The sequence below is a fragment of the Chiloscyllium plagiosum genome, chromosome 6, assembly GCF_004010195.1.
Source record: "Chiloscyllium plagiosum isolate BGI_BamShark_2017 chromosome 6, ASM401019v2, whole genome shotgun sequence".
NCBI classification, from domain to species: Eukaryota; Metazoa; Chordata; class Chondrichthyes; order Orectolobiformes; family Hemiscylliidae; genus Chiloscyllium; species Chiloscyllium plagiosum.
In genome coordinates, this window is record NC_057715.1 from 88916350 (window position 1) to 88944010 (window position 27661).

Genomic DNA, 27661 nt, shown 5'->3' on the forward strand with positions numbered 1-27661 from the left:
ACTTCCTCCTCTGTAATCTGGTCATTTTGCAAGATGTCACCATCTATTTCCCTACAGTCTATATCTTCCATATCCTTTTCCACAGTAAATACTGATGCAAAATATTCATTTAGTATCTCCCCCATTTTCTGTGGTTCCACATAAAGGCCGCCTTGCTGATCTTTGAGGGGCCCTATTCTTTCTCTAGTTACCCTTTTGTCCTTGATATATTTGTAAAAGCCTTTTGGATTCTCCTTAATTCTATTTGCCAAAGCTATCTCATGTCCCCGTTTTGACCTCCTGATTTCCCTCTTTAAATATACTCCTACTTTTAAACTCTTCTAAGGATTCACTCGATCTATCCTGTCTGTACCTGACATATGCTTCCTTCTGTTTCTTAACCAAGCCCTCCATTTCTTTAGTTATCCAGCATTCCCTATACCAACCAGCCTTCTCTTTCACCCTGACAGGAATATACTTTCTCTGGATTCTTGTTATCTCATTTCTGAAGGCTTGCCATTTTCCAGCCGTCCCTTTACCTGAGTTGACAGAGTTCGAGTAATCGCAACCACCTTCCTTTGTGCCAGGTGTGACTCAAACCAGTCGAGAGGTTTTCCTGTCAATCCCATTAAATCCAGTTTTTCTATGGCTAATTTATGCCACATTTGGTCAAATGCAGCATGATGGAAAGGGTAGTCATTCTCACCTCACCTCTGGAATTTAGCTCTTCTGTCCATGTTTGAACCAAGGCTATGATGAGGTCTGGATCTGAAAGGCTCTTGTGGAATCCAAGCTGGATGTTGGCAAAGCAGGTTTTTTTTAAATCTCATTGTTGATGACATCTCCTCCCACATCACCTTATTGAGAGTAAACTGATGTGGTGGTAAGTGGCTGGGTTTTATATGACTACGCTTTACATATACGACATAGCTGGGTACATTATCAGGTCGATGCCAGTGTTGTAGTTGTATTGGAACAGCTTGGTTCGGATGCGGCAAATTCTGGGTCATATCTTCAATACTGTTATTAAAATATTGTCACGACCCTCAGCATATGCATGCTGTTTCTTGATAGCATTTAGAGTGATGCAATTTGATCCAAACTGTAACCAGTGATGCTGGTGACCTCTGGAGAAGGCCATTATGCATCATCCGTTCAGCATTTCTGGTTGAAGATTGTTGCAAATGCTTCAGCCTAATCTTTTGCACTGATGTGCTGGACTCTTTCATTGAGGGTGGGGTTATTTAAAGAACTGCTTCCTCCAGTGCATTGTTAAATTGTCCACTACCATTCATGACTGGGTGTGCCAAGACAGCAGAGTTTAGATGTCATCTGTTAGTTGAGGACTCACTTAGTTCTGTCAGTCACTTGCTGCTTATGCTGTTTGGCATGCAAGTAGTCCTGTTGTGTAGCTTCACCAGGTTGACGCCTCAATTTTAGGTATGCCTGGTGTCGCTGCTTGCATGCCCTCCTGCACTCTACATTGAATCAGGGCTGATTCTAAGTCTTGACAGTAATAATACAATGGGAGATATGCTGGGCCATGAGCTGCATAATCTGTGGCAATACGATTCTGCTGCAGTTGATAGTTTAGTGTCCCACAGATGCTCAGTCTTAAGTTATCAAATCTGTTTGAAGATTATCCCATTTAGCACAATGATAGTGCCACGCAACACAATTATAAGGAATTATCAATGTGAAGGCGGTACTTTATCTCCTCAAGGACTGTGCAGTGGTCACTTTTACTGATCCTGTAATGGACCAGTGCATCTGCGGTAGGCAGACCGGTGAGAATGAGGATTAGTATGTTTTCAATCTTACTGATTCCCTCACCACCTACCACAGACCAATTCTAGCTGCAACACCTTTTAGGATACAACCATTGCAGCTACTGCTGAGCCATGCTTGGTGGGCCAGAGTATATTTTGTGTCCTTGCCTTCCTCAGTGCTTCCTCCAAGCTATTTAACATGGAGGATTACTAATTCTTCAGCTGATTGAGAGTGGTATATGATAATCAGTAGGTGTTTTCTCTCCCACGATTGATCTGGTGAGTAAGATTTATGCAGTGAGTGGTCTGGATTGCAATGCTCGAGAGTCAGATGGAGTTGAATTCAATCATGATGGTAAAAGGCAATTTGGTTAAACAATGGAAGAGAAGAAAATTTTAGGGATACAGGAAAATGTAAGGGAGCATGGGACTAAGACAGTTGAACAGGTACATGGATACGAAAGGTTTTGTGGGATATTCAGGTGAATGGGGCTAGCTCAGTTTAAGAAACTTGGTTGGCATTAATGAGTTGGTTTGAAGAGCCAGTTGCCATGCTGTATGACTCTAAGTAAGTGATGCTTGCAGAAAGTGAGCATGAATTCGACAGGCTAATTGGTCTCCTGTGGTGAACTTTTAACAATGTATCTTTTTAAAAAGAGATGAAGGAATAGACCAAATAGTTTAAGATCTGGCCATCAACCCCCAGTGATAGCAAATTAAGGGAACTATTTCTGAGAGACAGTATTAATTATACGTTTCAAAAGGCAGGAAATAGTATGGACTTGTAAAAGATGTCTGAATGATGATTTAATTTTTTGAGAAGGTAATGCGGGTTGAAGATGGTCGCATGTTTGGATGTAGTTTTCATGAATTTTAGCATTACTTTTGACAACGTACCAACCTGCAGACTAATCAGAAAATTAAGCATCCATGGGAAATCGCAAGTTATATTCAGTATTAATTATGTAAAGGAAGCAAAGCTAATGGTTATCACATCTTTTTAGTGACTGGATGATGTTTCCATTTAGGTTATACAAGGCATAGTTCCATGTCTCTTGCTTTCTCAGTATACATTTACACTCAAAATCTGGAAGCATGATTAATAAGTTACTCATTTACATAAAGTATGTGAGATTGATGGTAAGATTGACGAAGAAAGTTGAGGACTCTAGAAAGATATCAAAAGACTATTATGATTGCCAGAAAAGTGGCAAATAGAATTCAATCTGGAGAAGTATGAAATGATGCATTTAGAGAGGGAAAACAATTTAAAGCAATACACAGTAAATAGTAAAATACTGTAAAGTGTACAGGAACTGAGGGGCGAGAGGGCACATCCACTGAAAGCTGGGCACATAGAAAACTACTTTGGAAATAATACTATATATCTTCTTAGTTGAAACATGACGTTATAAGAGGGACGTTAGAATAGTATTGTATACTAGTTGGGTTCAGCTAAAGTGCTGCATGCAGTTATGATCGTCTCATTACACAAATGATATGGTCACACTAAAGAGGTAGTGAGGACATTCCTGAGAATGAAGAATTTTAGCTATGAAAAAGGATTGAATCCGCTAAACTGGGGTTGCTTTCTTTGGAAATACTTAGATATACACTTGAAGTGCCAGAGAATTCAGGGCTGCTACCAAGAGTCGGTCAGTGGAATTGGATTGGAAAGCTCTTTTCTTAACCAAGGCAGGAATGATGTGTTGAGTAGTTTCCTTTTGAGCTCTAAATTTATTATGTTTCTATACCTCCATAAAATTGGTTAATTCTGCACCTAAGCCAGCTCATTTGTTACTAAAAGTCTCAAGTATTTGCCACTTCCATTTTCAATGATTCCAATGTTTAGCGGACCTGTCCATTCTATGACTCTCCATAACCTTTAACTCAACAAAAGTTCAATTCTGTGTTTCTGTCCAAAATACCATTGGCCTATCATTCTGCTGTGCACCTGGTACTTCATTATTTCCAATTTGATAGTTTCAGCCTTGGGCTTAAATTTCTTCATGGCCTTGTTCTGTATCTCTTTATGCTGCTATCACGCCTCCCTGAATTTTCCATTGTTTCATATCTGACCTCCTTTGAATTTCCTTTTCACATGTTGTGTTGTGACTTGATCCAACTGTTCTACACTGGAAATCTTTTTCAATATCATTCTACTTGCCCACAGCCCTATCCTCATTAAAATCCTATTGAGATCCATTTGTTGCCCAAGTTTCCCAACTGAACTTTCATTATTTGGCTGTTAACATGCATTATTTAAATAGGTGTACATTAAACAATTCTAGAGTGTTTTGTTTCTATACAAAAGATGCTTTGTCTGTGCAAGTTTTTTTGCAGCTGCTAAGAGTGCTGTTTTCTGTAAGGAAACAATCCCATTAAATGCTTTATGTTGCTTTCTTACCTTAAAGCAATTCTTCCTGCAGACATTCTTAAGTCACCCCCTTTAGCAATGCATGGGTATTGAACGTATAAATACATATCAATAAAATTTAAGAAAAGAATAAGACACAACTTCAGTTGAGGAAGTAATTCAATTTTAAGCATTTGTGAGTTTAAACGGATTTTTAAAATCAGTATATCAATTGTAGGTAGTAGAATTTTATGTTGGAAACCTCTAATTTCGGTATAGAAATTCTGAAATATTTTAGCTATGGCTTGTCTTTAGGATTATGCCCTGTACAAATTTGTTATAAACATTTCAAGTAGTTTTATGAAGTAACATATTGTTTTGGTCTGTTTTTCCAGGAATGGCAGAATTCTATTCAGAAGAATGCAGGATTGGCATTTATTGAACTCATCAATGAAGGAAGGTAACTAAGTTTAATGCCTCCCTTTTGCTGTGACATGGAGTACTGGTAGTGTATTTTGGATTTTTGGAAGGCATTTAATGAGTTGCCAAAAAAAAAAGATATTGCACAAGATGGTAGCTCATCGTTTTGTGGGTAATGTATTAACATGGATTGTGGATTGGTTACCACACAAAATATAGAGTTGGGATGAATTGCTGTTTTTCCCAAGTTGAGAAGATTTCATTAGTGGGGTGCCACTAGGGCCTCAATTATCTATTATCTGTATTAACAACTTGGAGGAAAGGACAATGTTATGTATCGAAGTTTGCTGCAGATACCAAAATAGGTGGGAACGCTTGATCTGGTGAGGACGTAAAGAATCTGTAAGAGATATAGATAGGTTGAGTAAGTAGGCAAAAATTTGCCAGATGGAGTTTAATGTAGGAAAGTGTGAGGTCACGCACTTTGGTAGGAAGAATGAAAAAGCAGATTATTCTTTTAAGTGGAGATACTCCCAAAAAGTGTAACACTACAGGTGTTCTTGTGCATAAAACAGAAAAAAAATAACATACAGATGCAGCAAATAATTAAGAAAGCATGTGGAAGTTTGGTCTTTATTGCTAAGGTGTTGGAGTTTAAAATAGGCAAGTCTTATTACAATTTACAAGGTGTTGGTGAGGCTGCGCATGGAGTACTGTAGGTCCCTATGCTTAAGAAAGGAAATATAAGCATTGGAGGTAGTTCAAAAGAGAATCACCAAAATGATTCTGGGAGGAAAGGCTTTACCAATCTAGAATGGTTAAACAGATTTGGCCTACATTCATTAGAATTTAGATGGTTTTATTGAGATGCAAATGAAAGATTCAATGGGTCTTGACAGTGTAGATGTTGAGAAGGCTTTTTCACTAGTGGGAAAATCTCAGGCTCCAAAATAAGGGGACACTCATTTAAAACCGAAATGCTAAGGAATTTCTTGTCTCTACGGGAATGTTGAGACTTCTTTTCTTGAGAGGTAGGGAGGCTACATAATTAAAACTATTTAAAGAGATGGTAGTTAGATTTTTGAAATATTGAGGCATTGAGGACTATGAGGACCTGGCACATATGAAGAATTGAAGCCTGGAGCAAATTAGCTATGATTTTATTGAATGTTTGGATAAGCTTGAGGGGCAGAATGGTTTAATAGTGCTTCCATTTTTTCTGTTACATTGCTTTCGACTCCTGCTGGAACTGTTTGAACAGTGACTGAATGGACAATGCTTTGATATTTTGAATTATTTTGGAACAAGAATCCTGTGAGCAAGGGTTCACCGCTGATCTCCTATTTCTGAACAAAAATTCTCCTTTTGAGTACAGAATCAAAAGACAGATTGTTGATTAAATTGAGAGGGTCTACTAAAAAAAGTGCAGCACCCTATTTGTTCTTATGGGAGAAAGATTCAAGGACTTTTCATTATTGTATTCCTGAGCAACTTTGTCATATCTTGAGAGACAGCTTGCATGATCAGTGACTTTACCACACATGCCAGAATATTAGAACAACAGAATTAAGAAAATTCACTTCAAGATATAAGTAGTTCAAAACTTCAAGAATAAGTCTAATGGCCAGAAAATGGTGTTTCTGTAATGTGAACCTCTGAAGGGAAAAATCCATTTTTATCTCATAATTTCCTAAAGACAGTGTATATATGATTGTGTGTTTTAGGTTATTTAGAGGGTTGAACATTTTTACTTTCACTATATGCTCTCATCATATTATTGCATCAAATTTGAATATTTAAAATGTTATCTTTTTTTAATAATTATATTTCTTTAAGAAACCTGGTCATTTTTAAAAATTTCAAACCCTCTATAGCAAAAGTATTTAATTGGCCACCTTGGTAACTGGGAAAGGTATTTTTCTTTAATGTTAGGACCTGTAAATTACTAGGAATAGAGCAACAATACACACCACCTGCCTTGGCGGTAACAGAATAGTTCATCATTGTGAATTTAAAATAATCTTAACTTGATTAGCTTTTCTTTAGCAATTTTTAAAAATGCATTCATAGCCAATCTGTTTCAGTATAGTTGCAACATTAGCATCTATCTGACATTGTAGAAAGTTGCACAGGTATGTTCTGCGTGGGTTTCCTCTGGGTGCTCCGGTTTCCTCCCACAGTCCAAAGATGTGCAAGTTAGGTGAACTGGCCATGCTAAATTGTCCATAGTGTTAGGTGCAGGGGAATAGGTCTGGGTGGGTTGCTCTTCGGAGGGTCGGTGTGGACTTGTTGGGCCGAAGGGCCTGTTTCCACACTGTAGGAAATCTAATCATCTAATCATAACAAATCCAAGCCACCCAAATTTTACCCTGTCACTGTAATCTACATCAGCAATGATGGAAGCAGTCATTGACTGTGTTCTCAGTGGCACTCACAAAAAGCTGACTGATGCTCAGTTTGGGTTTTGCTGAGGCCACTTGGTCTTGACTTCATTGCAGTTGCTGAAAGAGCTGAATTGCAGAGATGGGAGATGAGGAACTGTCCTTTATATCAACGACACGTTCAATTGAGTTTGGTATTAAGGTACCTTTGTAAAACTGGACTTTTGAGAATCGGATAAACTATTTTCTGGTTGGAGTCTTTTGAACACAAAGGAAGATGATTGTAGTTGTTAGAGGTCGATCATCTCTGTTCCAGAACATCATTGCAGGAGTTTCTTTAGTATTCTCGGCCAAACCATCTTCAATTGTTTCATCGACTGCTTTCCCTCCATCCTAAGACAGAAATAGGGATATTTACTGATTGTGCAATGTTTAGCTCCAATATTCAACGCCTCAGATGTTCAAATGTAGCAAGGCCTGGACCATCCTGGCTTGGGCTGACAAATGGAAAGTGACATTTGTGTCTCACAAGCCAGGCAATGACTATCTCGAACAGGAAAGAATCTATCCAATGTCCCTTGATGCTTAGTATTACCATGCACCAGAAACTGAACTGAACAAGCCATATAAATACTGTGCCTACAAGAGCAGGTCAGACCCCATGAATTCTGCAGCAAGTAAATCATCTTCAGTCTATCCAATGTCTGGCTATCTCATACAAATCAAAGGTCAGAAAAGTGATAGACTATGTCCACTTGCCTGAATGGGGAGCAGCTTCAACAACATTCTGTTGCGAGTTTTGGTAGTGTGTTTGTGGATTGGAAGGCAGGATATTAGAATTTGAATATTGTAAAATGATGAGGGCAGGGGGTGGGGGGAGAAGAGTGTATGACTCCTTGAAAAGATGATGTGTTTTCTCTATGCTGAGAGATTAAAAAAATGCATGAGTGGGCAGCAGCTTGCCAGTTTGCAGGTGCTCAAATTGAAGCATTTGTATCAAAAGGCTATACTATTAGCAAGGTTAGCAGACAATGCAGCATTTTTAACAAGCCAACAGATATTTAAATTTAGCCAATTAATTTAAACTAGGCACTCTGAGACTAAGGACCAATTCTAATAAAGAAATTAATAGGTCATTAAGAGTGTAAAAGAAGACAGCATTTGAACGTCACTCGAGCGCAAACTGCCATCTGAAGCGGTTAGCTCTCAGCTCTCAGAGTAACCATCATCTGACTAAAAGTACAGCAGCACTCTTAGGTAATATTCTTGACACAAGAATTCGAAGGAGGGGGCGTTCCTGAAAGAAGATCAATGGAAAGGGCTTGGAGCATTCCTAAAGATGTATTCTGGTTGTAATATCGAGAGACTAAGTACTAAATTTTTATTGTATTTCATGTAAGTGGTACTTCTATTGATTGGAACAGCATAGCATTAGAATTTTGTTTGTTCAGGAATAAGTGGTAGTTAGATGGGAATTGTTTTGTTGTTAGTCGTTCTGCTAATTTGTTCACTGTTGGAGTTAGATAAATTGTTACCTGTTGGTTATAGAGTGAGTGAAAGGATTTCATTATATTTAACCACTACTTTATAACAGATTGGTGAGGGTGGGGTGGGGGGTGGGTGCTGGTGTTGAGAGGTAGGTTATACTGCTTGTCATACTTAGTTCAACAGATTATGAGGTGAGGTGAGCTTCTCTGGGTTTTTCGGTTTTAGTCATCCGGGCGGGGGGTGGTCGACTTCCACTTCATAACAATTCATGAAGCTCAACACTGTCCAGGACAAAGCATTTTGTTTCATTGGAGCTCAACCTCCACCTCAAAAATTCATTACCTTCAGTAGTGACACACAGTGGTAGCAGTGTGTACCATCTACTTGCTTAATTATTTTAACTTATCAGGACTCCTTTGACAGCATCTTCTAAACCCCTGACCTTTGTATCCTGAAATGCCAAGTGCAATAGTTGTAGCAGCACCATCAAATGCAAGTCCTCCTCCAAGCCACTGTCTTAAATTGGAAGTATATCACAGTTCCTGTACTGTTATTGGGGCTGTATCTTAGAACACTCTGCCGAACAGTATTCTGGGTATTCATAAGCCCAAAGGACTACATTATCTAGAAGGCTGTTCAATGCCACTAACCCCTGGGCAATTACAAATGAGCGATAAATGTTGGGCTATCTAACGATGCCCACATTCCATCAGTATTTTTTTTTTATTTACTCTTCCCTTAACTGAAAAATGTATTATCATTAATTTGTTCATTTCATTTGTGACAATTGCTGAAACAGGGATGTTTCAAAAGAAGGATAAAGGGAGCTTTGGCTGTAAATGGATCTGCTTCTCCATCTCTTAGGAATATGTGTTGTGTGTTTTACAGTAGGTGACAGCCTATTAGTGCAGAATCACTTGAGCAAGTTACTGTCCAAGGTACAGCAGTCAATGGCTAATAATTTTAACTAACATATTAACATACGTCCAATTATTAATTATTGCTCTAGACTTCATGTGATCTATAAGCAGGGAGATTTATTCTTTATTCATTTTAAAATCTACGTTCAAATATTTCTTCTGATTCTAAATGAAATGGCAAATTCTGAACTAAAAACCATAAAGAGTTTATGAAGGTAATTATATTTTAAAGTATGCATCCAAAACAGTGGTAAGACATTTCATAGAGCAACAAGAAGAATATCCATTAATTTAAAATTTGCGCAGTGAAGTTCCTAAATATATGTGCAATTAGATTTTATCAAAGTTACACAGTAATGAGACAAAGGTCCGTAACAGTCCTTGTGTTTATTGTTATGATTTAACTGGGAAGAATGCACCAATATTTGTGCTCGAATGTACCACAAGCTGTTACAAAATGTACAAAATTTCACTGAGACCACCAAAGTGAACAATTTGCTTAACTAAGTGCTGTTTGGGACAAAAGCAATTCACACCATGTTTTCTTCTGTATCAGGGAAAAAAACCCTCTATTTTTGTAACACATTGCTCTTTAGCAAGAGCATGAGAAAGAAAGGATTTCTAATTTGTACCAATTAAACTGTAATCCTTCAGGAACCCACCTCCACACTCAAGATTGAGACATACAAAAGATAACCAGTTTATCTATAGGTAGTACTATAGGTGGTATATACTATAAGTGGTAAGAATATATACAAGGTAAACAAAATTCCAAAAATCAAAAGTTCAGACTACAGAGTGGAAAGTTACTTCTCTCTCGGTTCTTTTGATTTTTGTGATGCTGAAATGCTGTTAGCTGTAGGGTGACAGTCATCCTTTGTTTTGATGGTTGATCAGGTAAGCTTAGGTCTTTTCTAGAATGAATTCTTCCTTTAAAGCTTTCTGGATTTTCTGTTTTTCTCCCCATATGGAGGGAAAGAAGTCTGCTTTCTGTTTGTAAATTCTGGATGTCTTCAGTCTGCTGATCTTGCCACTTCGTTTTTTTTTAAACACTCAACAACCCTTTGGTTGTGTTCCTGCCAGGCAGAATGCCCTTAATTTAAAAGATTCTTGCTGCCATTTAGTCTCAAATTCTCTCTCTTCATGTTTTCAAATACCAGCATTGTATTGTATAGCTTGGTATGTAGGATTCAATTTCCAATTTGTGCAAAACATTTATGGTATTCAAGTTACAGCAGCTCATTCCAGTTCAGTTATAGTCATGAATATAGTCATATATTCATAAAAATGAATATATATATAGTTTGTTTCACTATTTAAAATTTTACTATGACATGATTGATAAATCAACTGGTCAATATGACCTTTTCAGTTTTAATATCACAAAAATTCTGTTTTAAATTGATTCACTTTAATAATCTTGCACTGTATGCATATTTTCAACATGGTAATTACAACAGAGTTTTCAGATAGAATGAAAAAGAAAGGTAATCATTCTAATCACCAAGAAAGAATTGTAGATTAATCATGGATTAAGAATTTAATGATGTAGTTGTCTACAATTAACAGCGCATAAACAGTTGATGTATGTGCGGTGGTTTAAGTGCTTTGGTTGACCAAAAATTAGGATCAGCATCATTAAAGGGATAAAAAAATGCACCTTCATAATTATAACAATGTATGTTTAATGGTGTGTAAAATTGTGTATAATCTCTACACTGTAAGAGTTATTTTCCTGGAATAAAGTAAGAATAAGATCAGTTAAAAGTTGTTGGAATAAAGAGATGTATCAAATGACAAATGTGTATATTAGAAAATCTGGATTCTTTTTAAAAACAACTACAATTAAGATTCTGAAACTCAGTTTTCTAGCATATGCCATTTGATAATTTTTCAGTGTCATTAATGATTGTCCAGTACTTTTTAACTATTCATTCTTGATCTTTCTGGAAGTAACATCACACAATTTATCTCCCCATGTATCTGAAAGGGACTTTTTTTTTCTTCTGGTTTTCTTAATGTTTATTCGATCATAAAATACTTGTTTCCAACAATGAATGTTGTTAATCATGAAAAATGTGTATTCTACTTAAAATTAGCCTATTAAACAGTTGTTTAATTCAACACTTTTAAAGAATAATTCAAAATTATCAAGAAAGCATGATCTGCTAGTGAAATATATTTAGCTTTTTTTTATTCTGTCATCGAATGAATGCATCACTACCAAGGGCAGATTTTGTTGTCCAACCTTAATTCCTTTGAACTAAGTGGCTTGCTATGTCTTTTCTGAATAAGGTTAAGAGTCAATTACATTGTCGTGGTGTGGAGGCACACAAAGGCCACACTGGGTAAGGATTGGCAGATTTCCCTCTCTAAATAGCATCAGTTAACTTGATGTTAGTTTCATGGTCACATTACTGAGATTAGGTTTATAGTCAAGATTTTTATTTTCGTTAATTAAATTCAACTTCTATCAGCTGCATGGTGAGATTTGAATCCATGTCCTCGAATCATTAGTCTGGGCCGCTGCTATTAGCGGTAAGCTACCATCTCACCATATATCTATCAACAGTCATAATTTCTATATCAAAGAGAGATTTGATTTGTACTGTACTGAACAATCTCTGAGTTTAGTGAGTGTATGTACTGTATAGAGGCAGTTGTGCGCGAAATATATGTCTGTTCTTCAAACAAAGTAGCATTGTCAAGCATGTTAGATTTAAGGAAGACTTGTGATATTCTCCATTTTTTAAAGGTTGTTATGCCATGCCATGAAGGACCACATAGTTAGAGTGGCTAATGAGGCAGAGTTCATTCTGAATCGACAGAGGGCAGAAGATGTGCATAAGCATGCAGAATTTGAGGTAAGTTTGTTTTAGATGCTTTTTTATTTCAAGATAAATGTCATGCAATTTGAAAACTAAATACATCAGTTGTTTCACCGCATATAGAAACGCTTTAATCTTAATAATTCAAACCTTGTACAAAATTTACTCCAAAATAGTCTGAGTGATAGTCTACTTCATGTATTCTTGTATGATTTTGATGAAACCCCTTTGTCAAACTCTGAACAATCCGTTGAATGATCAGATCTGAAACCAATCAGATGGACATATTGCAATTAATGACTAGAAATATTCCAAACATTTCAAAGGTATGACATCTTTAATTTTTTTTTAGTTCACATATTTTTGACTTTGAAGAATTGCTTAAATACTGTATGTGCAGTAGTAGGCAAAAGCAGTGACAATATTTTGACACTTGTCAGTGTCTCGCAGCTCACAAAAGGTGAGCTGCGAGACACTGGAGCAAATATTGAATTCTTTATTTAAAAGAATGAAGGGACATTTTGCCCATTGTATTGCCCTTTTAAATCAAAAGTCAAAATAAATTTTCTGAGTGACTGCTGATGTCATATCTCATTTCCTGGATAAATGCAGATAGTTTACTTGTACAGCTTTAAATTATGTGCTAAATTTATTTCAAATTGCGGGTCTGGAGTGACTGTCTGTCAGTTTAATGGAACATTTATACCTTTCTTTTGCCTAACCAAAAACTAATTTTGACAAAAGCTAATAACATGGAATTAATTTCAAGTGATTCATATTTTCATGAAAAGACTATCTTCAGGCATTATGTATGTAAGGCAGAACAAGTTGACTAAACTGTGCTTCTGCAATAATGTGTGACAACTAGAACAAAATGCAAATGTTCGAAATCTGAAAGAAAAATAGCGAATCCAGGAAACACACTGAAAAAAGGCATAATCTGTGCTGAGAACTTAACTGTACCTAACATCAACCTGAAATGTTAATCTTAAAATGAAAGAACATGAGCTTAAATGTTAGCCCTTTATTTCTTATTCACAAGTCCTGTCTGACTTTTTAAGTGGTTCTAGTGTTTATGGTGTTTACTTCAGTTTGTTCACTTAACTGGATGGCTGATTTATGAAATAGATTAGGTCCAGTTCCTGCACCAACTGAAGTCACCATGAAGGACTCTCCTTCTCCATCTCTCCCTTCGCCTGAGGTATGGTGATCCTCAGGTTAAACCACCACCCATTGTCTCTCGATGAGAGAGTGACTATGTGGTCTGGTAGGACTTTGGCAACTTTGCCTTTTACATCAGTGCTTGTTCTGAATTATTATGATACAAAGTTAAATACAGTGCAGAAAACAATTGGGTCTAACTTGTCTGTATGATGTTTCTACTTCGCACAAGTCTCCTTGTACTCAAAGTATGTCTTTCTAACCTGTTCCTTCATCCCACTATTTCTTAAATGCTGTAAATCTACCCATCAATACTCCCTGACTCTGTTGTCAATAAAAATTGATACAACTAAGCTATAAGTAAATGTAAAGACCCAACCTCCTCCAGCCTCTGGGTAAGAGAATTTCTCTCTCTAATGATCCTCTGAGAAAAGAATTCTTGTAATCTCTGTCTTAAGAAAGAGACCTCTTATTCTTAATCTTCGTCTTGTAGACCCCCCACATAGAAAAAAAATCCTTTTAGTATCCAGCTTTTCCAGTCTCCTCAAAATCGTACATGTTTCGATAAGATCACCTTATTATTCTTCGTTCCAGTGAGTATGGGCCGAAGTTATTCAGCTTTTCTTCATAAATTAAGCTCTTTGTTCCAGGAATGACTCAAGGGAACCTACTCCACCACTCCCGGCACCTTCCCTTGCAACCGCAGGAGGTGCAACACGTGCGCCCACACCTCCCCCCTCACTTCTCTCCAAGGCCCCTGCCTGACCTACTGTGCTGTTCCAGCAATAAAGTTTCAACCTACTCTGACCTGCTTCTAAAGCACTGAATCTTCTTTTCTTTCCAAATAAGTAGACCAACTGTACAAATGCTCCATATATGGTTTCACTAAGGTCTTTTACAACTACAGTTAAACTTCCCTGTTTTTCTACTCCATTACACTTACAATAGAGAACAAAATTCCATTTACCTTCCCAATCATTTGTTGTACACACATACTAACTTTCTGATTCGGGTATCAGAAAACCAAGATCCATCTCTACCACCCGTTCTCCAAATTCTCTCCATTTAAATAACATGCTGCTTTCCTAATCTTCCTGAAAAATATGGATAAGAGCACATTTGAATACATCCCAATACTGCAGATGCTGGAGAAACTGAGCAGGTCTGGCAACATCTACAGAGTTAACATTTTGAGTCCCATATGACTCCTGTTCAGAACTTGAGCGCATTCTCCCTCTTTATACTCCATCTGCTAAGCTTTTGCATGTTCACCTAAACTTCCTATGTCTCTTTGCAGATTTTCAAACTCCTCTTGGCAATTTCAATTATTTGCTTACCCATTTTCGTGTCAGTAACAACTTTAGTTGCAATATATTTGATTCTTCCTTCAAATCACTGTTGTAGATTGTAAGTAACTGAATTCCAATGACATTCCACTGGTTACAGCTTATCTATTAATAAAGACTAATTTATCTCTTCGCTGCTTTATTTTAGTTTACTAACTTTATCCATACTAATATACAATCCCTACATCTCTTGCACATTGATCTTTGATGTGGTAGGTTACTGACCAGACAAAGATTGTTGTCTTGTAGAAAAAAATAAGCTCATTCTACGGCTCTGTGGTAACTGATGGAAAACTCAGTCAAATTTTGCCCACCTCAAACATCTGACAAGAAATATACAAAGGTTGGGTAAATCTCTTTGCAAGGGCAGTTTGAATATGGTCCAGCAGACCAAGTGCTGAAACAGACTGAAATAACACTTAATAGTGGAAGGTTTGTCATTCTATGACCATAAAATGTTTATCTCAAACATTTTTTAAAGGTAAATCATAGAGATTCCATGTACATATTGAGTTATCTCACAGTACAGAGCAAGAGCACGACACTCTTTATGTCCAGGCATTTTGAAATATATATGGGATTATTATTTCATCAAGTTTCCAAAATGCCAGGGAATGGACAGCAATAGATTTGTTCAGATTTAGAGGGAAGATGTAGTTTCTTCTAGTCAACTATTATTAATGATAGATTGAAGTACCAAAACTTAATTTAAAGACAGCAGTGATCAGAGCAATGAAAGGAATCTTTGTGATACATAGTTTCCTGGAAGAATTAGTATTTGGGTCAAGGTTTTCAGGAAACTCCATTTGAAAACAGACTTCAAGTGGATGACAAGGTATCCACTCTTTCCCAGTGAACTGGAAGGGCAGAAAGAGTTGTCAGGACTGTGACATCACCAATGCGCAAAAGTCCAAATGAGAATTAAATCGGTTACAGCACAACCATTGAATAATAAGGGTTTAACAGTAAAATTATTAATGGAAGATTAAAAACTGATAACCAAGTGTAGAACACAACTTTAAGCCAAACATAAGTTCTTGTAGTCTTGAGAAGTTAAAACAACTAGAGAAATACTGCAGCAAAAAGTAGAGATGGTACATAAAACAAAAACTCTGTCAACCTCAAAGCTATGGTTGAAAGTCTAGTTAAGTAACTGGAAGTCAGAAGTCATAATCACCAAAGAAACAGATCAATCGTGATCTTATATTGTCAGAACGCCTGAAGAGATACTCAGAAGGAATAAGAAGATATTCACTTTTCTGTAGACAGGAAGTGAAACTGACTAAGATTCTTACAGAGTGCAGGTTAGCCTTGCTGATAGTATATTAGGCAGCATCCAAGGAGCAGGAGAATCGACGTTTCGGGCATGAGCCCTTCTTCAGGAAGGCTCATGCCCGAAACGTCGATTGTCCTGCTTCTTGGATGCTGCCTGACCTGCTGCGCTTTTCCAGCAACACATTTTCAGCTCTGATCTCCAGCATCTGCAGTCCTCACTTTCTCCTGATAGTATATTCGACAATGTACAGAGTGATATAACTACACTAGATCAGGGTATCCAGTCATATTTCCAGATCATCTCACCTTGAGATATTTGGACTTTAGGGAGAGATGCTATAAGTAGTGAAATGATGTCCATGAGGACATCAGACAGCACAACGTCTGTGTAAATAAATACAGTAAAAGCAAACTATGGGATAATGTAGATCAAGATAATTTACGGTGATCTAACTAATCACATGACTCTGACATTGTAAGAGAGAAGCCACCAGCCTAGAACATTCTGTGAAGACGGAAATTTTTCGACGTATTAGAGAGCTGTATTTGAGAACTGGCTATGTGCAGAAGAATATGTGAGTTTATCAAAACAAAAGGAGAGCGTTACTTAGTGATAAGGAACAAGCAAACTTGGAGAGTTAATGTGCAGTTATCTACAGCTTGTGATACTCAAGACTGGTATCTCTGTGCAGGTAGCAGTATTGTGTTGAAGCACACAATAAATAGCCATTTAATGTTATATTATTTCTCCTTGTTTCTTCTTAGTAAATTTTATCACTTGATAATTCTCTGTGTTAAATCTCATCAGGGTCTGCTCACTCCAACATCCTGTCCATGTTCTCATGAAGTCTATCACTATTATTCTCACAGTTCTGTATCATCTACAAAATTTGAGGTCATGCTCTTTACACCTAAATCCAGTTCATTAGTAAATTTCAAGAAAAACAAGTTGTAGTCACGGTACTAATCCCAGGAAGCTCCACAGTTTTTTTTCCCTGTAATGGGATATGAGCGTTTCTGATAAGATCAGAGTTTATTGTCTGTCCTTAATTACCCTGAAAACTGTGATAGCCACCTTCTTGAACCATTACAGTTATAGTGTAGATACATCCACAGGGCTCTGTGGAAGGGACTTCCAGGTTTTAGACCTAGTGACAGTGAAGGAATAGCAATATTTGAAACCAATCTGTCGTGTGGCTTGAGGAAGACTTGCAACTGGTATTGTTTTCATTTAAGACCTGCCCTCCTTCAGGTGGTAGAGGTTTCAGGTTTGAAAGGTGCTATTGAAAGAGGCTTGATGAGCCATTGTAATGCATCTTGTAGATGGTACTCATTGCTTCATTATGCAGAGGTAGTAGAGGAAATGAACATTGAAGATGGTGAATAGAATGCCAGTTAAATGGGCTAATTGGTCCTGGATTGTACTAAGGTTCATGACTGTTTTTGGAGATGGATTAATCCATACAAGTCGAGAGTATGAACTAAAGTGTGGGTTGTAACAGGTTTTGGTGACTAAAGTGATGAGTTACTTGCTGCCGCACTCCAACCTCTAACCAATTCTTAGCCAAGATATTTATGTGGCTGGTTCAGTTAAGTTTCTGGTCAATTTTTCACCCCTGGATGTTAATGACAGAATTCATTGATGGGAGTGGTATTAAACGCCCAGAGGAGAGGGTTAGGTTCTATCTCGACACAGATCAACATTATCTGGCATTTATATGGTGTGAATGTTACTTGTCACTCATCAGTGCACATTCTAATGTTGTCTATGTCTTGCAGCAAGTGCACTGCTACAGTACTTGAATCTTTACTATCTTTTCTCCACTTCAAAAAAAACAAACATTTACCACTACTCTCAATATTCAACTAGTACATTTGTAATTCATCTTATTCCATGGCATAACTTTGAAGACAATACTATGAAGTTATGCAACCACCTTTTGGAAGTTTTTGTACTTGGATCCATCATATTAACTGCATTATACCATAGGAACAGGAGTACATCGTTTACATCTCAATTTTGCTTGTCATTTCGTAGAATCATGACTGATCTGATACTCTTTGTTAAAATACTCATTTATATGCATTAAGCTTGATTTTACTTTCACAAGTCTGTGTTGACTTTTCTTTTTGTTCATCCTGACTTATCTCTGTTGATTTTTTCTGGGGTTACCTTTTCTAAATGCTTTATCACTACTAATATTAAACTGAATAGGTTATAGTTGTATTTACCCTTGGAATCATTTTTGTCTTAGAATGTAAAATTTGAAATTCTCCATTCTTCAGGCACTGTTTCTGTATCTAAGGAAAGCTGAAAGGTGATGGTTAGTAGTTCCATAATAATCACCCTTTCTTTCCTCCTTGGATATATCTTATCTTGTCTTGGTGATTTATAAAGTACAGCCAATCTTTCTGACACTATTTCTATCTATTTATTTCACTTTTTACCTATGGTGGTATTATAACACTTGTACAGGAGCAGACAGGGTGTGATAAAATCAGATGCTATGATAGTACCATTGCCTACCAGCCTGCATTGGTATTTTATCAGCAGAGGAGACATTGGGTTGTATATACACTTCTGGCCAATTAAAGCTAAACTGACCAATTCAGGGATTTCTGTTCCCGTACTGATAGAGCACCAGTTCTGTTGTCCATGCCCCATGGACACATTTGCAGACTGAGGTGTTATCCCTCCTGTTTAGGCACACTGTACAACAGAGAACATCCCCTTTCCCACATAGTGCTCTAATCCCTGAGGGTTTAATCTGAGGGTCACCTCATCTCAGGCGAGGGGAGAGTCCTTCATAACATCTAACGCAGCCTTAAATATACTCAATGAGTTAGCTGCCATTGTTCAATAGGAAAGAGCATTTCAAAAACTAACTTCTGACAGAAATAATTTTTCCATATCTCTGACTGTCAGAGAATACACAAGGATATAGATATACTGGAGAGTTGGGCAGAAACGTGGCAGATGGTTTTCAATCCAGACAAATGCGAGGTAATGCATTTATGCAAGACTAATTCTCGAGCGAATTATACAATGAATGGAAGAGCCTTGGGAAATGTTGATAGGCAGAGAGATCTGGGAGTGCAGGTCCATTGTACCCTGAAGGTTGCTGCACAGGTAGATAGAGTGGTCAAGGCAGTAGTATAGTATACTTGCCTTCATTGGACGGCGTATTGAGTATAAGAGCTGGCAAGTCTTGTTAACATTGTACAAGACATTAGTTCGGCCGCATTTAGAATACTGTGTATAGTTCTGGTCGCCACATTACCGAAAGGATGCAGACGCTTTGGAGAGCGTGCAAAGAAGGCTTACGAGAATGTTGCCTGGCATGGAAGGTGCGAGCTATGAAGAAAGGTTGAGTAGGTTCGGTTTATTTTCATTAGAAAAAAGGAGATTGAGGGGGGACCTGATTGGGGTTTGTAAAATCATGAAGGGTAAGACAGGATGGATAGAGACCAGCTTTTTCCCAGGGTGAAGGATTCAATAACGAGAGGTCTCGCTTTCAAGGTGAGAGGGGGAAAGTTTAAGGTGGATACATGTGGCAAGTACTTCACACAGAGGGTGCTGGGTGTTTGGAACGCATTGCAGGAGAGGTGGTAGAGGCAGGCACGATAAATTCATTTAAGATGCGTCTGGATAAATGCATGAATAGATGGGGAGTGCGGGATACAGATGCTTAGGAATTGACTGATAGGTTTAGACAGTACATTTGGATCGGCTCAAGCTTGAAGGGCCTGTACCTGGGCTGTAAATTTTCTTTGTTCTTTTCTTTGTTCTTTGTATATGAAAAACCCTTATCTTTAAACATTCCCATTTACCCTTTCAAATCTCCTTAGGATCACATCTCATTGGACTTTAGAAGAACAATAAAGGTTCAATCTATTCAACGTTTGTCCATAAGATGCGTCCCACTTCCCAGAACTCTTAAGATAAGCAGCAAAATATGGCAATGCTATGGCATTAACACTCTGGTATGGTTTTCTTCATACTCCTATTTTGTGCTTTCAGCAACTTAAATGGTGGCTCTGTGGTCAGCACTGTTGTCTCATAGTACTTGGGAACTGGGTTCTATTCCATTCTCAGGTGACTGTCTGCGGAGTTTACACATTCTTCCCATGTTTGCGTCAATTTCCTTGGGGTGCTCTGGTTTCCTTTCTCATTCCAAAGATATGAAGGTCAGGTGGATTAGCCATGGTAAATTGTCCATAGTATCTAGGAATGTGCAGGCTGGGGGGATTAGCTGTAGAAATTGCAGGGTTACAGGGAGAGAGTATAGGGGTGGGTCATGGTGGGATGCTCTTCAGAGGATCGATGTGGATTCTATTAACCTGCATGCCAAAGTTGGCAGAAACCATTCCAAATTGGCAAGACTGTGTACCAGCACCAAAGTTGACAATGCCTAAGAGCTCTGTTTGCTGATGACACCATGCTGGCCACTATTCTGAAGTTCATTTGCAGCAGCCTGCAGATCAATTCTCATTGAAATAACTGTATAGAGGCCAGTCACCAAGTACCCTTTATTTACATGTGAACAATCAAAAAGTCATTGAGTTATACAACATGAAAACAGATACTTTGATCCAGCCAGTCCAGGCTGACCATGATCCCAAATTAAACTAGTCCCACCTACCTGAGCTTGGCCCATATTCTTCCAAACCTTTCCTATTTATGAACGTATCCAAATGTCTTTTAAATGTTGTAATTGTTCCTGCATCCACCACTTTCTCTGGCAGTTCACTCTGACCTTGACTAATAGGAATGCCTCATACCAAGTCAGGCACCAGAGTGTCACACCTTCAAAGTTTGGATCACTCTTTCTGCCTGGCCATTGGATGATGGATGGTATCCAAATAACCCTATATGTCGAATGACATTTAACTTTAAGAAATAACCTAATTTCCTGGTGGTAAACAATGGCCTTACCTTTGACTAATTCGTCTGGGAATCGGTGTTGCAAAGGATGTGCACAGCTTTTCTATCGTTATCCTAGTGCTGGACTGGATTAGCAGTCCCAATCAGGGAACTCATTCTATAAAGTGCAGCTTGCTGACCCCACTACTGTCAGTACATCCCTCTTGCTGAGTCCATGGACTTCGGCTGGTCCTTTTGTTTTGAATAATGCTTATTCAGGACTGTTGCACCTCCTTCATATGTCACTGGTCCTGACCTCGCATTGAGAATCCCTCTTACATGCAGGGTTATTTCCTTACACCAAACTTCTTTCCATGTACCAAATTTTCTCTCTTACTTAGTGGAGTGTTGGTTCAGGCATAGGAGTTCCTGATGCTGTTTTACCATTCTCCATCTCATCAAAATGGTATTGGTTGAATATCCTGACTCCAAATATGATCACAAGCTATTGAGCATTCCTCTCTATTAGGCCACGTATAAGCCAGTGCCACCCTGATGCTGTACAGGGAGGCATCACACATCAATACCAGATTTTTGTCGGGATCATAGTGTACCAAAACAGAGGATGGCAGTTGTTTCTTTACTACTTTGAAAGCTAGAGCATATGCGTGAGATCATTTTCAAGGCAGACCCTTTAACAGGAGTTGTCAGGCACCAGACTGTCAGTACTAATAATACTCAACCTTTTTCTTCAGGCAGGGGTGCGTGATTGGACCAGGTTAACAACCTCAGTTAACAAACTCAGATTCTGTGATGTCCAGTTGGCTGACTTTGTTATGATCTCTACATTTATGCACCAGCATGGAGTTTGGACTGTGTTATGATCCCAGTCAATGGTAATACTGGACAGGTCAGATGCAAGCATGAAGCCTGGCTTACTAGATCATAAATTTAAATTTGTAGTAACTGAAAATATTCATGTGAGGCTCCCAATGTACTTTTAACATCATAACACAAGTGCACAACAAAAAGAAAAAGAAAAGCTAGATATGAGACAAATGAGAATGATTTTGACATAAGGAGAAAAAATAAAATTTCAACCTTTTTTCACAGAAATTCCTTTTATAGAGACCCAAACATAGCAATGTACCTTCACTTTAAGGTTTCTTACTGAACTAAGTTTCTGTCTGTCTCTCTCTGAGACACACAAATAGTGACGAACTCAATGACTTTCCAGCCATTCACACTGGATTGTTGAAACAGCTTGGGTTCTTTTCAGCACTGAATACCTAAAACTTCTTTCCAGTTCTAACGGTTTGGAGATTCCTTTCCAACTCATGGCCTGGTGATTTTTATCAACTTCTACAAAGCTAAAACTGCACTTCTGATATGACTTCTCTTCTTCTGATCTAAAAATGCTCGTGGCAAATGATCATTTGTTTCTGTAGATCATGAAATTCAACTTTGGAACATTGAGCAGTTAACTCCCCTAAAACAAACTGCAAAGGAAAAACGTAATTTAAAGTTAGGCAAAACATTTGTGCTAACTGCAGAAGGGGCTATATGTATAGATTAGCCTCTACAGCCACACTTGATGATGTTCAATCCAGAAGTAATATATTAATTCTAGGTGCAGTCCATCACCTCACGAAATGGCAAGATGCTGCCTGCATGTTGACATTTTGTGATCAAGTTCAAAGAAACCAAGGTCTTTGAAAATCAGCACGTAATAAGTTTAATTACTTTTCATAAAGCTCTTCCAGTCATCTTTTAACCAAAGCATGTAACTATAAGTAGTTCTAGTATAAAGTGTGTTTTGGCAATGTGATTTGGCTACGATGTCGCTGAAGCATTAGGGAGCGTTATTTTCCAGAACGCTTACCTCTATTTACAGTAGCATGAATACAGCAGTGATCATTTTGTGCATTTCATTCTGCGCATGTGCTGAATTCGGCGTGCCGTTCTGTGCATGCGCCAATGTTCGCTGCTGTCAGAGCATGTGACAGTTACACTACTGTACATTGAACAGCTTCATCTCAAAAATTAAACTAATGTTCGTTCATTGCTCTCCTTCTGAGACAAGAATATTCTTGTGTAATTCCTGTATAAGCCCTGTATAATTCCTACAGGACTGTATTACTCTTATACATACCATTTGCCTTTCTAATTTGTTCTTGTACCTACATATCACACAACCTACTCCTAGATTATCTTTTTTTTTGCGACAAGAATATTAACAAGAAGCGTCCTGGTGATAAAATTGTGGATGGTGAATGCAAAAGGAAGGCTATTAAAGTGTAAGAGAAGCTACAAGTTATAGAGCATTTTGAGCATAAGGAGAGAACATGTGCTATAGCTCATTTAGCAGGAATGAGGGAGTCTACCTTCCATACCATTAGAGACAATGCTGAAAAGATTAAAGCAACCCGTATTGTTGGAACAAGGCTGAGTGCCAGCAAATCTGAGAAGTCACGACCAAAGGAACGCGAGGAGATGGAGAGGCTTCGAAGTGTTCGAAAAGAAGATCGAACGTAAAGGTGATCTGGGACAACCTTTCTCACCCTAAAAGAGAAAGCCTTATCCATTTATGAAGATCTAAAGGAAAAAAACCCAAAATCCTGCAAATGCGCCTGCCTTTAGTGCGAGCAGTTGGTGGTTTGCTGACTTTAAGAACCACTATGCATTCCATGACGTAAAGTTAATTTGTGAATCTGCCTGTGCAGACGAGGAGCATATGCTGGCACTTCCTCCCATAGTAAAAGAAATTGATGAAGAAGGCTATACCTTAGATCACACCTACAATTTGAATGAAACAGGTTTATACTGGAAGTGGAAAGTGAGGATATTGAACAGCTGCTTGAGTCCCACTGTGAAGACTCTCTACAATTGATCTGCAACAGCTTGTCGCTGAGGGGGAAGTGGAAGTTGGAAATGAAAAAAATGAAGTCCAGGATGGAGCACCATGAGAGCTTTCCACTTCTCTTTTATCTTCTATCGTGAGGGATATTGAGAGGCAGTTGCAGCTCTTAGAGGACAATGATTACAACACAGAATGCGTAGGCCCCATTATTTCTATTTAGTGATTTTCTATTAAACGAGGTATCTCTCGAATGCAACTACGTGTTATATGAGAACTACCTGTACATATTTCCCTGCATTATAATTTTGTTTGCCAACTCACTGAACTGTCAATATCACTTCGCTGGTGCTTTGTCATCTGTGCAACTTCGCTGTCTACCTAACCTTGTGATATCAGCTTACTTGTCGAAGTTGACCTCATATCGGAACAACAGAGATGGAGGAACTGGGAAAATTGTGATTTCTCTTCACAGGTGCTGCCAAACCTGCTGAGCTCTTCCAGCAACTTCTATTTTTGGTACAGCTCTACTCTACATTGCCTACCAACTTGAAAAAGCTCAGTTTATGTCGAGTCTTTGCATCCTAATCATCAACCAGTCCCCTATCCACTACAATGCACAGAATTTTAAAAAATCACCAAACACCAGGTTATAGTCCAACAGGTTTATTTGGAAGTACGTGGTTTTGGAGCGCTGCTCCTTCATCAGGTAGCTAGTGGGGCAGGATCATAGGACACAATTTGTAGTAAAAGATCAAAGTGTCATACAACTTGGCACTGGGTCTACAATGTAAACGACCACTTCACAATTTAACAATACAGTAATTTTAGCAGAGCAAAATTAAACAACAAAATAATCTAAGTGATATCTATGATTTATCATTTTCAACCCCATTCAAACAAAAGAATACAAACTAAATACAATTAAGGGATAAATAAAAAAACCCAACAAAACTGGCGAGATTATTTACATTAGGGTTCTGATCAAGAGTTACTGAACCTGAACCATTAACTGAGCTGGGAATTTGTGTTGCAGACGTTTCGTCCCCTGGCTAGGTGACATCCTCAGTGCTTGGGAGCCTCCTGCGAAGCGCTTCTGTGTTGTTTCCTCAGGCATTTCTAGTAGTTATAGGAGGCTCCCAAGCACTGAGGATGTCACCTAGACAGGGGACGAAATGTCTGCAACACAAATTCCCAGCTTGGCGAACAGAACCACAACAACGAGCACCCGAGCTACAAATCTTCTCACAAACTCTGAACCGTTAACTCTGATTTATGTCCACAGATGCTACCAGACCTGCCGAGCTTTTCCAGAATTTCTGTTCTGTGGTATGACTACTGAATCGGTTTTCATCATGTTTTGTTCCACAGATATATATGTTTCTTTCATAGTTGACTTTCTAAAGTATCAATCAGGTCCACTTTTCCAGATCAGTCTGAGAAATTCAGTGATACTTAAACTTAGTATCTATTCTCTAAACTTCCAATTGGTTTTAAAAATCTGTATGCTGCAGCATTGACAGACAAACTGCTTCACCCAGAAACATAGTCCAAAAACTGGTTCAAAACACCTGGCCCTTCCCTTAGTTTGACCATCATCTTCCCTTCTGGACTTGCTGGCACCAGTTTCCAGGTATTGACATCATTTAATGGTAAAACATCTGCTATCTGGCAATAAAAATATTGTTTTCCCCTGTTGTCAAAGGATCTATGGAATCCTTTTGATTAAGAATCAACCTGCAATTAACTTCTAGGCCTGGCCTCACTAACAAGCAACAGTTTGTGTAAAAAAAGAACAAGAAATAGCTTGGTTTTTTGACATAGCTACTGCTGATTGTCCAAAGGTCATCTTCAGTTCAGTTCTCAATTCATAACTCCAAGTCAAAATGGATAAAACAATAAAATAAAAATAATGGAAAAATCAGTGAAAATTCTAACACCATACTGGTATATTACCCACAACTCCATGGGCCTCAAATGCCCAGGACATGAGAAAAGTCATCCTGTAAGTAGAATTTACAGAATTGGTGAGGAACTACTCCTCCAGCCAGAGGCTTGTTCTCTCTTGCACATGATACTAATAGGCTCGCTATGAACCTAGTGGTAAGTGAGCATATTATCACCAAACACAGAAAAGATGTAACCTTTGATTGAAACATTATGGAAAAGGTGAGCAAGACTGCTGGGAAGGGCAGGACTGGCGGCTCAGGAGGAATGGGGGCAGTGGATGTAAGAGAGGTGAGAGCATTTCATTATAGATAAGCAAACCATTTCATTAGTAATGAGGGAGTACATCATAGAATGAAAGGGCAGTTATTTGGCTGAGATTTCACTTCAGACCTCTAAGCAGAGGGGTAAAGTAGCATAAATGTAGGCAAATCACAGATGCAAGAAGAATGGATTTGCAATACTAGGGGATTTCACCTTTGGTAACATTAACTGGGATTGCCTTACTATAAAAGGATTAAACAGGGTGGAATTTTTGAAGTGCATCCAGGAGAGCTTTTTGTGCTAGTGTGTAAATAGTCCTACAAGAGATGGAGTGGTGCTAGACATAATCCTAAGGAATGAAGCTGGTGAAGTGTCAGTGAGCAAGCTTTTTGGGGATAGTGACCATAACTCGGTACATTTCACAGTCATTATTGAAAGATATAAGGATAGTGCTGAAGTGTCTAAAATGAAGGAGGTCAATTTCAATTGGTGGAGATATTTCATACTTCACTGGCCACAGGCAAATTGCCAGATGACTGAAGCTAATGTGGTTACTTTGTTTAAGAAGGGCATCAGGGATAGGCTGGGTATTTATAGACTAGTTGGTTTGATGTCAGTGGTAAGGAAATTATTGGGAAAAATTCTGAGGGGTAGGATTAATAAACACTTGGAAAGGATGAGATTGATCCAGGATAGCATGGGTTTGTTGGAAGAAGATCCTGTCTCACTAATTTAATTGCATTTTTTGAAAAGGTGATCTAAGTATTGATGAGAGTATTGCAGTTGATGTGGTTTACATGGACTTCTGTAAGGCCTTTGACAAGGTACCAGCTGGAATGCTGGTCCAAAAGGTTAGAGCCCATGGAATTCAAGGCCAGCTGGATTCAAAATTGGCTTGCAAACAGGTTGCAAAGAGTGATGGTAGAGGGAATTCTTTGTGATTGGAAGCCTGTGACCAGTGGTATACCATAGGGATCAGTGTGGGGACTCTTACTGTTGCTTTTATATTACAAACTTGGATGTAAATGTAGAATATCTAATTAGTAAGTTCGTAGAGGACATAAAAATTGGTGGTGTTGTCGATAGTGAGGAGGATGGTCTCAGATTATAATTTGAAACTGATCAGCTGATAAATTGGGCAGAGCAATGGCTACTGGAATTTAATCCTGATAAGTGAGGTCTAATTTGGCATGTCTAATAAGGGGAAGGATCTACACTCAACTTCCGAGGGAGTATTGAGGAACAAAGGGAGCTTGGTATACAAGTCCATAAATCCCTGAAGGTGTCAGCACAGGTAGATAGGGTGGAAAATACGAGATGCTTGCTTTCATCAGCCTGGCTTTCGACTATAGGAGCAGGGAAATCTTGTTGCATCTTTACAAAGTATTTGTTAGGCCACAGGTGGAATACTGTATTAAGTCTGTTCGCCATGCTATAGAAAGGATATGACTGCACTGGAGAGGGTGCAGAGAAGATTTACCAGGATGTTGCCTGGAGTGAAAAGTCTCAATTAAGGTGGGAGAGATACTGGATAGGCTGCGTTTAGTTTCCTTGGAGCTGAGGAGACTAAGGGGCATCTAATTGAGGTTTACTAAATTATAAGAGGCATAGATAGGGTGAATTATGAGTATCTTTTCCCCCAGGCAGATGTACTTAAGATCATTGGGCATAAGTTTTAGGTGAAGAGTAAGTGATTTAGAGGGCATCTGGGGAATTTTTCCAACTTCGAGGGTGATAGAAATATTGAATATGTTGCCTGAGGAGTTGGTGAAGAAGGTGCTCTTGTGATATTTAAGAAGGATATGG

General features: G+C 38.3%; 1 protein-coding gene across 1 annotated transcript in view; it reads left to right on the forward strand.

The window, feature by feature from the left end:
- Positions 1–27661, forward strand: part of nbeaa (neurobeachin a) — an 849844-nt gene that overhangs the window by 409207 nt on the left and 412976 nt on the right. Inside the window, exons 36-37 of the mRNA XM_043692709.1 lie at positions 4500–4564; positions 12069–12177. Of these exons, the coding sequence (XP_043548644.1) occupies positions 4500–4564; positions 12069–12177 (174 nt within the window). The remainder of the gene's footprint in view (positions 1–4499; positions 4565–12068; positions 12178–27661) is intronic.